Genomic DNA, 14,020 nt, shown 5'->3' with positions numbered 1-14,020 from the left:
CAGCTGCCTGATTTCCTAATCAATTCTCTGCCATGTACAGACATCACTGAATTTAGCACCCTGGTGGGATGCTTTAAAACCTCTGCCAGCTGGTGGTATTCTGCCAAGGGACTGTGTACCAGATAGCAGCTTTGGGTAGGTAGCTTTTATCATGATCCTTTCACGGTATGTATGGAGTTGGAGATCATTGCACAAGAGTCAAGAAGTATGCAACACAAAGCAGGATAACTGCTAACCTGTTAATGTTTCCCAAGGGTGGCAGGTTTGCTCTTTGTCCTCTTAAACCTTGAGGAATGTTTATATAGGCAGTAGATGCCGAGCCCTGAAAAGTTTTGTCCATAGTCTTGCAGAATTACCTAGACTAGCAGACCTCTCCTCTGAAATTCACTGAGCACCAAGCTGGATTGTGCTTAGTTTACCATTGGTCTTCTTTTCAGAGTTCTTACCAGATCCTCTGAAAACATGCCAGGTACATCATGCTCTTGTAACTTATTCAGAGATGCTTTGATTATTTTCTGTTAGCGAGCACAACCCCTGGCTGCGAAATAAGGATGTAATGGTTTGTGATGAACTGAGAGCACTTAAACATGTTGTATTTTGTGTGAACAGGTAACAGTATGTTGATCAGAACTCACAGATGAAAAAGCATGGGGAAGAGATTAATCAGCTGTTGACCTTTCTCAAAGACTTCACAGTTTGTCTCTTGTAAAACACAGAAAAGCCAGCCTCCTACTGTGTGTTACTTAGCTGACATCTGTGTATTGCTTAGCGTATGTGTATTATATATATGTACGCATTCATAAAAACTGCTTGACATGTGCAAAGTTATTGTAGTGATTACTAAGCTCGCTTCAAACTGGAGAATGTTGCCTTAGGGAATGAAGTAGGCCTGAAATTGATTAATTCACTTCAGTGGCTTGAAAACTGCAAGGATTTACTGTGACAGAGTGAGGGGCCATTTTGATTCAGCTGATGAGTAAGAATACAACCAGCAATGTGAAGAGGAATAGTTTTGTTATGGGTTTCCTGTGAGGGAAAGCCAAGATTGCTTCTCTGCCTTTGTTACTTCCTTTTTACAAATTGTAAGAAGCAGCTAGTGTGGTTTCTGATAAGGTAAACACATATCCTGAGAAAGAAGAGATAAAAGTAGAAACTGTAGTTGGTAGGGGATGCGATAAAACAGGCTAGCCCTATTTGAAAAGGTGAAGTTGCATCTCCCACGTGGAGCTACCACATTTTGGAGTTGTCTAGAGTAATGGTCAGTTTTGGAAAGTGTATTTGGATATTGTTGAAGGAACTGAAGGGCCCTGTGAGCCTGAACTTGCCCTTTGTTACAACTGTTCCTGTCCTCACTGCAGGCTGAGAACTGCTCACGTAGATACAGGCGTCAGTTATATGACATTAAGGTGTATTTGGTTGTAAACAGTGCGTTAGGAGTGTGCGACCTGAATTAAAAGGATTAATAAACAGTACAATTTAACAAAGTCTGTAAAATGTCGTTTTTTTTATTACTGTGTATGGGTTGTAAGACTTTATTTTATTTAAGGCGTGGGTAACACGTATTTTTAGGAGTGCTTGGGGTAACAAACTGATGAACGACGCGTGGCCGTGCTGCAATTTCACAGAATTTCTAGGTTGGAAGAGACCTCAAGATCATCAAGTCCAACCTCTGACCTAACGCTAACAGTCCCCACTAAACCACATCCCTAAGCTCTACACCTAAACGTCTTTTAAAGACCTCCAGGGATGGTGACTCCACCACCTCCCTGGGCAGCCTGTTCCAATGCCTAAATGCATCAGAGAAAATATAATTTTCAGATGAAGCTGCCCCTAGTATAAGGCAACACCGGGTTAAAGCACCCATTTCACTAGGAATTCCCGCCCAGGCGGCAGCCGCCACCCCCCTGAGGGGGCGGGCAGGGAGGGCGGGGCCGTTAACGGCCGCCGGCGGTGACGTCAGAGGGAGGGCCGCTCCCCGCCCGCCCTGAGGGGCGGGGGGGTCACGTGACGCGCGGCGGGGCCCAGAGCGAGGCGGCCGCGCCCCTTCCGGCGGCCGCTGCCGGGACCAGCGGGGAGGGGGCGGCCGGGGCCGGGGCCGGCGCCCGCCATCACCTCACGGCGCGTCCCGTCCCGTTCCCCGCTCCCCTCCCCTCATGGCGGAGCAGCGCGCGGCCGCCGGCCCCTCCCTCCGCCCGCTGCGGCCTCCCCCTCCGCCTCCTCCTCCTCCTTCTCGGCGGCCGCGAGCGGCGGCGGCGGCGGCCGTGGGGCCCCTCCCGGCCGGGGTGTGAGGGGCGGCGGCAGGTAACGGGGGGGGGGGTAACGGGGGGGGGAGCGGTGAGGCGAGGGGGCGGGGCCTCGGGGGGGGGCTGTGAGGGAGGGGGCGGGGCTTGTGGTAGGCCCCGCCCCCACGGGCAGGGGGCAGCGCCCAGGTGGGGCGCGGGGCCGGGGCCTGGACATTTATTTATTTATTTATTTATTTATTTATTTGTGTTACACATTTTCTTCCTGCGCGTCGTGCTTAGGCGGCAGCGTCGCCCCGGGTTCTGCCCTCGCTAAAGCTGTGCCGTCTTCGCAAGGTAAAAAAAATCCTAGCAGGTGGAAAGCAGGTTACGTGCTCCTTGGGCACGCCAAGGGAAAACGGCTCCCTGAAGGCCAGATCTGGCTTGGACTTGCTGTTTCTTTCTCTATTTGAAACTGCCTGTCTCAAATGCTAGAGGTGGGACCTCAGTGAGCTTCTGCTGGTTACTCGGCCTACGGAGAGTGGGAGCAGTGCAATGGGTACAGCCAGGGTGAGGCAAGTCGTATCAGTGGCTCCTAATTTTAATTCTATTTTGATGGGCTTCTGGGAAACGCAGTCAATACAGACAGTATTGGCTACAAAGCACCCTCTGTAGTTACATTCAGTGAATGAATGAACTGTTTTAGTGAACATACTTTTCAAATTTTATGTTAAAATCTTCTAATTTATGATCGTTCTTTTTATAGAAGGGAGAAAGTACAAATACAAAGAGTAAGATGTGCAGGCAGTTTAGGTGTGGAATTTTTTGTTGTTTTTTTCCCAGTACCTTAAAATCGAATGCTCACTGGTTTTCCTTTATTAATAGAAGCCTGGTGTGAAGGAGTAAGTCGCCCTGCTGTTTAAAATCTTTAAAAACGTGTGACTTTGAACATGTTAATGTCTTTTGCTTGGAGTACTTGTGCTGGTGCCTCTAACGTTATTCTATATATATATATACACATATATCACATCTTTGTAAAGACAAAATACTATGATACAACATACTGCCTGGTCTATGTGATACGTAAACAATGTGCATCAGATTGAACGCTCATTTATCTTTGTTGACAAAGCTGGAAAACTTTACTGGGGTTAGACTTGTCATGCAAGTCCTAAATAACTGCTGGAGCATCTCTGGGTTCTGGATGTGTAGGTACGTCTTGGCCTCTTAAAGATGTACGTGGCTAACATTTCAACCAGCAGCTGTTTTGTCTTAATGGGATGTTATGCTTGTCCTTCCCGTGTTCTCTCACCCTGTGTGTCAGGGAGATGTTCATGAGTGAACAGAACATGACTGAAAAAAGACTCAAATTAAAGAGTTAGCTGTATTTTGTGGACTTAAGTAATCTTGCTAAGAATATCTGTTTTCGTACTTCTTTCCACCGTAGGAGTTCTGTATATGAACATCCTATTAAAAACTTAATATACCAAAGCCAATAATTAAAATTTCATATCACTTTTTTGTAATAAAGGTGCTTTAGCACCTAACACTGAACTGAAAGGAGTAGGATAGTATTTCAGCTCAAATTTAGCATGTTGCTTTCAAAGGAATATCTTAGATTGCAAGTTAATTTCTGTGATTAGCGAAATGAAAAGCAAAGGGATGGAACAACTGAGGCTTCAGATCAGACATATGTAGGGAAGATAAAATTTAAAAATCATGCTACTCTGTTATTCAAGTTTTTTAAACAGCGATTCTGTCTTTTTAAAGCATAGGTGAGACAACATCCGCTCTTGTGTGTCATGCGTGAAAATGAGATGAGCGTGAAACTGCAGACGTAATTTTTTTAGCTGAATTCTTAAAATGCCAGTTAATACTCTTTTTGAACTTACATTTTTTGGAACCTCAAATTTGAAATATTCAAAAAGCAAATGTGTCTGGATTTTGGAACAAAATTGGTACGTGTAACGAGCCTTTGGAAGGCTCATTGCTGAACATTTATGTCGTTAGGGAGTGTTTCTGTTTCCTGTGGATTTATGCCTCTGGAAAGGAAGGAGGAAACGCGTAATAGTCAATGTATACTTGTTAAAAGCTTTTGGTGATTGAACCCACTTCTCTTCCGTGCAAAGATTCACAGATGCAGGTGCATTATTTCAACGCTAGAAACACAAAACTTCTCATGGAGCTCGTACAAATCAGTGAAATTGAAAATAAAATACCGCAGAACAGTTGAGAAGGCTCAGGGTGGCTGAAGCTGGCGTAACCATTGTCGATGTCTTGTCAAAACAGACCTTTGTTTTAAAATGCTTCCGTGTGAGTCATACCTGAATCTTGTGCTGGTTGGTGGTAGTGATCTGCCCAAACGACAGAGTAATTTTAATGGCACGGGGCAGGGAAGGGCTGGTGGTGACACAAGCCCATGCACTGTTAAAAATATCAGCTTTTAGAGAGTGAACCCTGAGTTGTTGCAATTAGGTATTTTGTCTTACGTTTAGATCGTCTCCTCAGCTCCTGAGGGCTGGTGGCCAAGTAGGCAAAGTTTCCAAAATCCACCCTGTTCACTTTTGCTGACAGTAATTACTGCTTTCATACAATGTACAGCTATTAGAGGTGATAATTAATTGTCTTTGGCTCCCCCATAGCTTGAGCGTATCTGCTTTTAAATGGAAAACACTATTTCATCTCGCAGTGTTACTGTTAGTGTTTCTGAACATTTAGAGAATTGATTTGTTACAGTAAATATTTAACATCTTCTGAGCACTGTGTGCATGTGTGTGCTACTTTGGGGAGCAAAGGACTTTTGAGCAAAGAGGAATTAAAATATTTGTGTGTTTTAGACCAGGGACTCTGTGTCTTGTCAGCAGCTTTATTTGCCATTTACGATACTCCCCAGTTACATCAGAAATTAAGCAAATGGACTTTGTGGTTAATCTGGGCCTACTTAGGTCCCACCAGTTTTTCGGAAAGCCTTTTCTCCTTGCCCGCTAACCCTCAGACTCGGTAGGCTCCTCGTGCTGTTTGTCATTGTGCTGTTGTGCTCTGAGAGGTAGGGCTCTTGATGTTAGATGATCCATAGGCAGATGCTCCTTTCACTTCATTTCATTCTGTTCGTATTTCCAAAGATAGAGAGCTTCTCTAGATGATGTTCATGAATACATCTTAGGTCCTCTTCTCCTGAGACTCAGGGTTAGGATTCAACTACAGGCTGCCTGAAACAAGAGCTTTCCTGCACCTGCCATCGCTTTGACTCTGCCCTGCTACACAGTGAACCCGTCTCTTCAGAGGTGAGCTGGACTCACCATGGCTGTGGACATCCCTATGAGCTGCAAAAGGAAGCATGGCCATCCTGTCCTAGCAGAGAGTGGGCTGGCCACATCTGTGAGGACAGCTCAGCCTAGAAAGAAAAGCTAGCACTAACCTATATAAAGAAGTAGTCAAGATTAGAATCATTTAGGAGGCTAACAGAGCAGTTGATGGGGAATCAAAATGCTTTTAATGTATTTAGGACTTGAGGGAAAGTAGGATTCATGGTTTTGGCACATAACATCCTTAGGGCGTTTTTAAGTCTAAAATCAGAAAACTACCATGAGTTTTTCTGAATTGTCTGCAATCATATTTTTCTACTCCAAAGAAAAACAGCATGTGCCTCCTCCCTGGTCTCTGAGACACAGTGGGTGGCAGGATGGGACTGACAAATGCTCTTCACCTCTGTCAGAAAAGTTTTTGTGTAGGTTACACTGCAAGCTGGAAGAAGAAAAAAAAAAAGGTGGTTTTGCCAGTTTGAGTCCAGTTTTAATAACGAGCTCCCCTGGTAAAAGTGCTCTCGTTAGTGACACAGCTGGAGCAGTGACTGCTGGAAACACTTTGGCAGAGAGGAAAGCTCTGCAGGAGAGGTGCCTGCCCGCAAGCTGGTGCTGCACCAGCACCACGCGGCGCATCAGCTGCTGCTGAAGAGCTTGGTGACTGGCTGTGTGACTTGGGACCGCCAGAAGGGCTGGTAGGATGGTCACAAACATCTCCAGGTGCCTCTTCCTTGCATTAAAGATGCCTTTGTTCTTCAGGGGACTGGAAGTCTGGCTTTGAATTAAAAACCAGAGAAGTACTTGATGCAGTTAGGAGGTGACTTCTTCCTCTCTGTCTCACGCTAGTCATTTGTCCCCTGTGATTTTGTTTGGTGGCTGGCTTTGTATTGTGCAAGAATCCACTTCAGTTTTTTTTTTTTAAGTCATTTTTAAGTCATTAGAAGCTGAAAACAGACCTAACAGACCTTCACTGCTTTTTTTTTTTTTTTAATAAGATACTACTTTACAAAATAAGATACTTACGTAAGGATAATCAAAGAGGGCTTGAGAGTTTTGAACAGCAGATCTTACAGTGTATTGAATTAGTGCCACGTTGAGCTCTTATGAAATGGGACTGCTTTCCTGCGCTTCTTTGCAGCCTAACGGGATGCAAATAAGAGGATCTGTGTTCAGGGTTAATGTGAACCTACCTGTGGCTCTCTGCTGGGCTTCCCTAGGGGTGCAGTGCATTAATCCAAGTTGGCAGCAGGAACATAGAGGGAAAGGCAGCATTGGAAGAAGGGTTTGTGAAGAAACAAGCCCAGGAATGGGAGCTGTGAGCTTGGGTGGCAGGCTGGAATATGCCTTTATCGAGTGCTAGGCTTGCCCTGGTATGTCCTGGTGCTGCAGCGTGTTAACAGTGGCGGTGTGCTCCTCCCCCTGGAGCTGCCTTCCTGCCTCCTGTTCTTTGCCCCCTTTGCCTTTGAAATCAAAAGCTTGGTGATACGGCTTGCATCACGCACTGTGCTTCTGAATAGTTGGAAAATGGTTGCTTAGGGAAATAAATGCTCTTCTGAGCACATCTGTGGTAGGCGCTCCCAGGAAATAAAACTCTTATCTATGGGTGTTTTCTTCCTTCAGACTAGTTCTCTGTACAGTCATAATTGGCTGTTATCTTTAGGCTTTGATTTTAAGATAGTTTCCATTTGCCGCAGTAGTATATAGAGGTTAATCACCTTGAAAGTACTTTGTTTGTTTGTTTTGTTTTCAGTTTTAAAATGCTTTATAGAGATATTTGAAATCTTATATATTATATGGAGGCCAGGACATCCCTACTACATCTTATCTCTTGTTATGTACTGCACTGAAATAAAGCTTTATTTTTAGGTAGAGGTTGAGTAAAATCTTGATCTCTAGTCTGAAAGTTAGTGTCTCCTGCTAAGCTGTACTTGGAGGTCTTGCATGACTAAATTTTGAGCATGGGGAGCTGGGTGAATGCTTTTCAACAGTAAACTCGTACTTGTTACCATAGGTGAGCTGGAAAAATATTTCATACACGTGTGGGAAACGCTTTGTCCAGTGCATCAACAAATGGCTGCCTTTTCTTGTTCCAGATTCCATGTTTGTTAGAGGATCAGTGCGTGTGCGTTCATTCAAGTTTGTTCGTGTTAGACAAGTTCTGGTCTGATTAAGCAGTTCTGTTTTCACTTTTCTAGGGAGTTTCTGTGGAAGAGATGCTGTGGCTGTTCTCAAACTCTCTCACAAACTGATTTTGATGTAAGTAATTATTTGAGCAGTATCATCAGTTAGGTGGTGTGCTGGACATGATCTGTGTACTTAAGGAAAAGAAAAATAAATTGCACATCTTACAGTTTTCCTTATTTTTTTCAGAGAATTTTCTTGTTTGGGGTTTCAATTTTAGTGTTCTGGGTCAGGTGCCCTCGTATACATTCAGACTTTTTAGTCACTAATCTGTGATGCTTATGCATGCTTCAGGGGTTGCCTTTTTCTTCCTTTTATTTTTCTTCTTTTATTTTTTTCCCATAGACCCTTCACAGGATGAATCAGCCACCTGAGCTGTTGAGGATTTTTCTGCACATTTATATTTCTCCCAATTTAATAAATGTGTTTGTTGTGCTCAGGTTTCAGTGTTGCATCATCTCGTGTTGAGTAACAGGAGTTGTGCTGTTCGTTGATCAATGTGACAGTCACTCGTAGTTTACGAGATGAGCCAAACCCGTGGGAAATATGACTTCTGTATTGGTCTGGCGTTGGCTATGAGCTCCAGCATCTTCATTGGAGGAAGCTTCATCCTGAAAAAGAAAGGGCTGCTCCGATTAGCTAGGAAAGGCTCCATGAGAGCAGGTAAATACGTTTCAGAAACTTGAATTTAAGTTTTACTGCTCCAAAGAAGGTCACTGAACTTAAGATTTTGTTCTGACTCAGATACAGGAAACATAAAACATGTATCTGGTGTTTTGTTTTTTTCCCTCCGGTGTCAGATATGCCTAACTGAGTGTGTGATGCGTACTACGCAGTTTGCATATAGTGATTGCCCTGTGGGGACACGTACTGAACTACCCATTGCATCTCAGAGTCACATATGGTGATGCCCTGTGCTGTAGTCTGTTATTTAGAGCTGCTGAAAGTGTTTGGCTTTTCAGCCAGGAAGATTGTGAACAGTGTTCAGTTTTAATTATGGATTAATATTTAGAACCAGTGCATAAAATGCCAATTTAGTGGACTGTTGTATGTATTTCCAGCTTTATTTTGTTGAGCTGCATTTAATAACATTAAATAGTTTTCAGTATAGCTGTTACTATTTTGGGAACTGATTTTTTTCATCCTTTTGCCAATGTACTTGATTGGAACAGTAAAATGCTGATTTGCACTAACTAGATTTTTATTTTTTTTTATAGCTGACTCTGGTAAATGAGGTTCATATTTGAAATATCAAGTAGCAAAGAATTCTGTCTACGACAGGGAGGAGCCCAACTTAATGTCTTCAAGCTCTTAAAAGCCTCTTGCTCTAGCTCTATATTTCCTCCAAAGGCAATGAGTGATTGTTTTGCTAGGTCAGAGCTGTAAGAGAATACTGGCTTGGGTGTGCAATGAGCGTGTGAATGAGTGATCTAAGGGTGCTGCAACCAGAAGATTGGATCTGAGTAGTTTTAATTCAGCACTTGTCATCTCTGCTTGTAAAAGATGGTTGATCTTGAGTGAGATACATGTACATGATTCATGCTTTCTGGGTTGGAAAGGGGAAGTATGACTGCACTTCACATACTTGTACGTGTAATCAACTACCTAAGTCAGGCATGTCTCTTAAGAGATATGTAATTTGGTCTTTCGTGTCATTGCAATGAGTTGAAAGAACTGTTTTTTAGTGTAAAGCCAAAATGGCCATCCATGCCATTTTTAATAGGAAGGAAATCAAATAATTAGTTTTCAAACTGGGCTGCAGGAGGAATCTGCGCATCAGAGCTTGAAGATAACTTTTAGCTATAAAGACTAAGTAGCATGAGTTATGGAAACTATTTTGGCAATGCTACTGTTGGCTGAAGTATGGTTTTCATGGAATAGCATGCATTCTTTCAATTTCAGGACAAGGTGGTCATGCGTACCTTAAGGAGTGGCTGTGGTGGGCTGGACTTCTTTCAAGTAAGTACGTTTTGAGATGGTGTCTGTCTTCGGAGCTCTTCATTGCTTAAATTTTGGACTTCCTGGCTGTAATCATGAAACTGGCTTGAAGTATGTTGTACCCTGTAACATGTTTGCTTTGTAGCTCGGTATTGCAGAGGTCTACATGCAAAAGTTCATGACTCAAGTTAGCAGGTTGGGGAGCCACAACACAGCCACTCCAAAACAAAACGCATCTTCTAAGTTGGCTGAATCAATTTTAGTCCCTGTTGTAGTCCTTCGGTCTGTTTTGCTCTACAAAATAGTAACGCAAGTTTTTTGTTCTGTTAGCTGAGCACCAGAATTAGACTTTTCCTTTGTTCCTGTACTGAATGTTCATGTCTGAAAGAACACTTGCACTGATTCACAGGTTTATTGCATAAGACACCCTAACTTGTGTTGTTTTGTTTTTTTTTTTCTTTCTTATTATTATTACTACTCTGCAGTGGGAGCTGGCGAAGTAGCTAACTTTGCTGCCTACGCTTTTGCACCAGCTACATTAGTGACTCCTCTAGGAGCTCTCAGTGTTCTTGTAAGGTAAGAAACACTAACAGAAAGCAGTGTGATTTGAGAGAGAGAAGTTAAATATTTATTTAGAAATAAGTCACTGAGATATGCAGTAATAAATGTGGTTTGTTCTTAACTGTGAACGAAAGGTGGTTATAAACATTGGGAGTAACTCCTAAGTTTCTCCAAATGTAAAAGGACTGTTCTAAAATGATTCTAGAGATCTGCACCTCAGTCTGCAAAAAGCTATCACCTCAATTTTAAAAATATGCTGTATATATTTTTATTCCCAATTGAAGATATTTATCTTTCTAAAATCATTGTTACATGTGCCTAGATACAGAGTTTTTGGGAGGCAGCATAAAAAATGGGTTCTGAAGGAGCTGCAAAATACTGACAGGTACTTCTGCCGGTAGCAAGTATCTTGGTAGAAAATGAACCACATAGCTATTATGGTAATTTCCCTAATTATGCCTTTACTTAAAAGTGGTTTATGGACGTTAATAGTGTTCCTGCTCACCAAAAGCTGCATGCTGTGTATGTGAGGGACCTGTACAGTCAAAGCAACCTCTACGTTGATGAGCAAATTAATGTAATATCACTAATTCTGTGTTTGCTGGTGTATATTTTTTCTTCTTAGTGCCATTCTGTCATCCTTCTTTTTAAATGAAAAACTTAATCTCCATGGAAAAATAGGGTGTTTGCTAAGTATACTTGGATCAACTGTGATGGTCATTCATGCTCCACAAGAGGAGGAAGTAGAAACTTTACATGAAATGTCCAACAAATTAGGTGATCCAGGTAAGACAAACGCTGGCTTGATCTCCAAGTAGCTAATGCAGAAAGATGTGTGTGCTTGCTCTTCTCTAAGCAGCCCATCGTTCCTTTGTTTCAGTTTTATTACTGCTTTTTTTCAAGTTCCAGGAAGACAGCCTGTCTGCTTCATTTTGTCAAAACAGAGATTTGAGTTCTGTGATGGAATTCCATAGGGTGCTTTGCATGATGCCAGTGAACTTCTTTGGCCTTGAACAAAGCGTTTTGATGTGAACCACTGAGATAACAGTTTAAAGAAATGCAGCAGCACAGCTGGATAAATACAACTTTTATAAATTTTAACTCAAGTGTGTCAGTCTCTGTAAGCCCAGTTTTGATCTGTCCTTAAACAAAGAAGGTTTGGTGGTAGATGTCTGCTGAGAAGTGTAATCCTTCAGGCTGCCTTGTATGCTTACATGGAAGACAGGGCACCCACAAATACACTTCTGCAAAATACTGTACTTGCAGAGCCAATTCCCATTTTATACATGAGGAGTGTCCAGCACAGAGACTAAAAAGACGATCTTAAGGAATGCCCTGCTTGTTGGAAATCTGCTGATGAATGCAGCAGCCCGCCAACACTTACTTCCTTAAAAGCATTCAGCCACAAGCCTGGATCCAGTAGCTTTGTGCCTCTGTGAGGCTGTGTGTAAGGCAGTACAGCAATCTAATCCTGTAGTCATCATGCTGACAGAACGGTAAAGGTAATGTAATATGCCCAAATTTCATTATTTCAGCAAGGTCACTCTAAAAGTGTTTAACTTCGCTGTTGAAGGAGCAGTGAGTGAGAAGCAGCCTGATCTTTTCTGTGTAAGCTGAGCCAATTGCCTTGTTAACGTGTATTCTTGGTACCTCTAAGACCCTTTTGATCGTATACATCAATAACAAGAGTTGTTTCTTTTCCCCCCAAACACAGGTTTTGTGGTCTTTGCAACACTTGTTGTCATTGTGTCTTTAATTCTAATATTTGTGGTGGGACCTCGCCACGGACAGACCAACATTCTCGTGTACATAACAATTTGCTCTGTGATTGGAGCGTTATCAGTTTCCTGTGTAAAAGGTTTGGGCATCGTTATCAAGGAACTTTTTGCGGGGAAACCAGTGCTGAAACATCCCTTGTCTTGGATTCTGCTGCTAAGCCTTATTGTCTGTGTGAGCACGCAGATCAACTATCTGAACAGGGCTCTGGATATATTCAACACGTCGATAGTGACTCCGATCTATTATGTAATCTTTACAACATCTGTTTTAACTTGCTCCGCCATCCTTTTCAAGGAATGGCAGCACATGGCGGCTGATGATATTATTGGCACCTTCAGTGGCTTCCTTACTATTATTGTGGGGATCTTTTTATTGCATGCCTTCAAAGATGTTAATTTCACCCTGGCGAATTTGCCCGTCTCCTTGCGGAAGGATGAGAGAGCAGCAAATGGTTCTTTGCTGAGCACGTACGACTGCTTGAATCATGACGAAGAAAGTTCTACCTGTGTAGGTGAAATGCAATCCACTGAGAGTCTCTCAGCCAGGAGAAATGGAAGTCTGTCAGCCTTCTGAAAATATCTACGTGGTAAATAAGAAAAGAACAATTCTGTAACTCTGGATTATTTTTTTTTCTGCTGTGAAATGTCTGAGCTTGTCTGGAACCTCATGTTCTTCTTAACGGTACGTGTAGACAATCTATTTTTTTTTTTAAGTTTGATTAGTTTGGATCAAAATCACTGAAGGGGTTTTAATTTGCCTTATTTTTACTTTAAAAAATACTAAAATGACCTCAGACCACAGTTGGGTTTGTTGCTTAAGTTATGTGTAAATACTTTCATTTCACTCTTCTGTTTTCAGATGTATTGCACTAATGACAATTTTATCAAAAATAAATGGCTTTATTTCTGCATTGGTGGTAAACAGATTGCAGCGAAACTGAATCCTTTGTACTCATGCCCTGAGTGAATGCTGAGTGGCTGTAAGCACACTAAAACTGGAGCTGTTCCAGCTTTAAAGCAGGAAATGGAAAACTACAACCAAGCAAGAGTAAATCCTTTGAAAATACCGCTGAACTAAAGCTTTATGTTAAACTTGCAGGCTTTACATCAAACACACCAGCCTTAGCCCATCAGCGTAACTGGGTGGCAGCAGCAAGAAGGCAGGAGCTTCTGCTTTGCTTGGCTAGGTAAGGCACTAGCACCAGCTGTCATGTCACCTCCTGCAGGAGGAGAAATTTGAGTAGTTAAAGAAAACATTTAAAGAAACAGCTCTTTCCTTTTCTGTGAAAGGTGCCATTGAGGCTGTTTGGTTTTAGTACTTACTGATAAGGAATATGGTTTATTACCAGGAGCAGAAACAATCCAGCTCCCACCTGTGAAAACAACTTTGCTACTCTCCTTTGGTTTACTGGAAGAGGTGCTGAGGCCCAAAGTGTCAAGTAAGAAAACAAGGTGATTTAAATTCTGGGTGCACAGCAGGATTTGAGCTTTTAACTAGTTAAAAGGAACACGACATCAGCGCTGTTCAGCTACAGGCCACAGCCCTCTGAAGGTTGTGCAACAAAGCCTGTAACAGCTGGGAGTGGCAGGAAAGGGATCAGACAGTGGAGTCACAGAGCACCTGGTTGTCCCTTCTAGTAGCAAAGTACCACCCCAAAGAGCAGGTGAAAAATCTCACACTGCAGCACCTGTTGCTTTATGCTTCAAGACACTTTGGACTCCACACCCCTTATGTCCCATGACTGATTATTTAAAATGATCACCATTTTTGTACAAAGTTACACCATTTTTTACACTTTGTTTTTAGTGCAGTTTTTTTCCCCACTCTCTTAGCATCTTAATCTGGTTGACAAAAATAGTAAGCCACCTCTGGAAACATGGAACAAACATCTCATAGGACTAATGTCTGAAAGTCCCTTGACTACCCTCACTAAAGGGAAAAAGATCATGTTAATATCTGTATTAATGCCCATACATTTAAGATGTTAGAGATCAAGTCTCTTACTGCTGCCAATTAACCAGGAAGAATTATAATGTACTT

At 42.5% G+C, this 14,020-nt stretch overlaps 1 protein-coding gene across 1 annotated transcript; it reads left to right on the top strand.

The window, feature by feature from the left end:
- Positions 1-2,010: 2,010 nt before the first annotated feature.
- On the top strand, positions 2,011-12,905 carry NIPA2 (NIPA magnesium transporter 2). Its single transcript, XM_027446903.3, has 7 exons — positions 2,011-2,301; positions 7,717-7,777; positions 8,143-8,365; positions 9,605-9,661; positions 10,126-10,216; positions 10,827-10,987; positions 11,916-12,905. Exons 3-7 carry the CDS (start codon positions 8,227-8,229, stop codon positions 12,551-12,553), a joined length of 1,086 nt encoding a protein of 361 aa, XP_027302704.1. The 5' UTR covers positions 2,011-2,301; positions 7,717-7,777; positions 8,143-8,226; the 3' UTR covers positions 12,554-12,905.
- Positions 12,906-14,020: the final 1,115 nt, after the last annotated feature.

The sequence above is a fragment of the Anas platyrhynchos genome, chromosome 1 (assembly GCF_047663525.1).
Source record: "Anas platyrhynchos isolate ZD024472 breed Pekin duck chromosome 1, IASCAAS_PekinDuck_T2T, whole genome shotgun sequence".
Classification (NCBI taxonomy): Eukaryota; Metazoa; Chordata; class Aves; order Anseriformes; family Anatidae; genus Anas; species Anas platyrhynchos.
The sequence above is the reverse complement of the archived record's forward strand: the minus strand, read 5'-3'. Positions and strand labels throughout refer to the sequence as shown.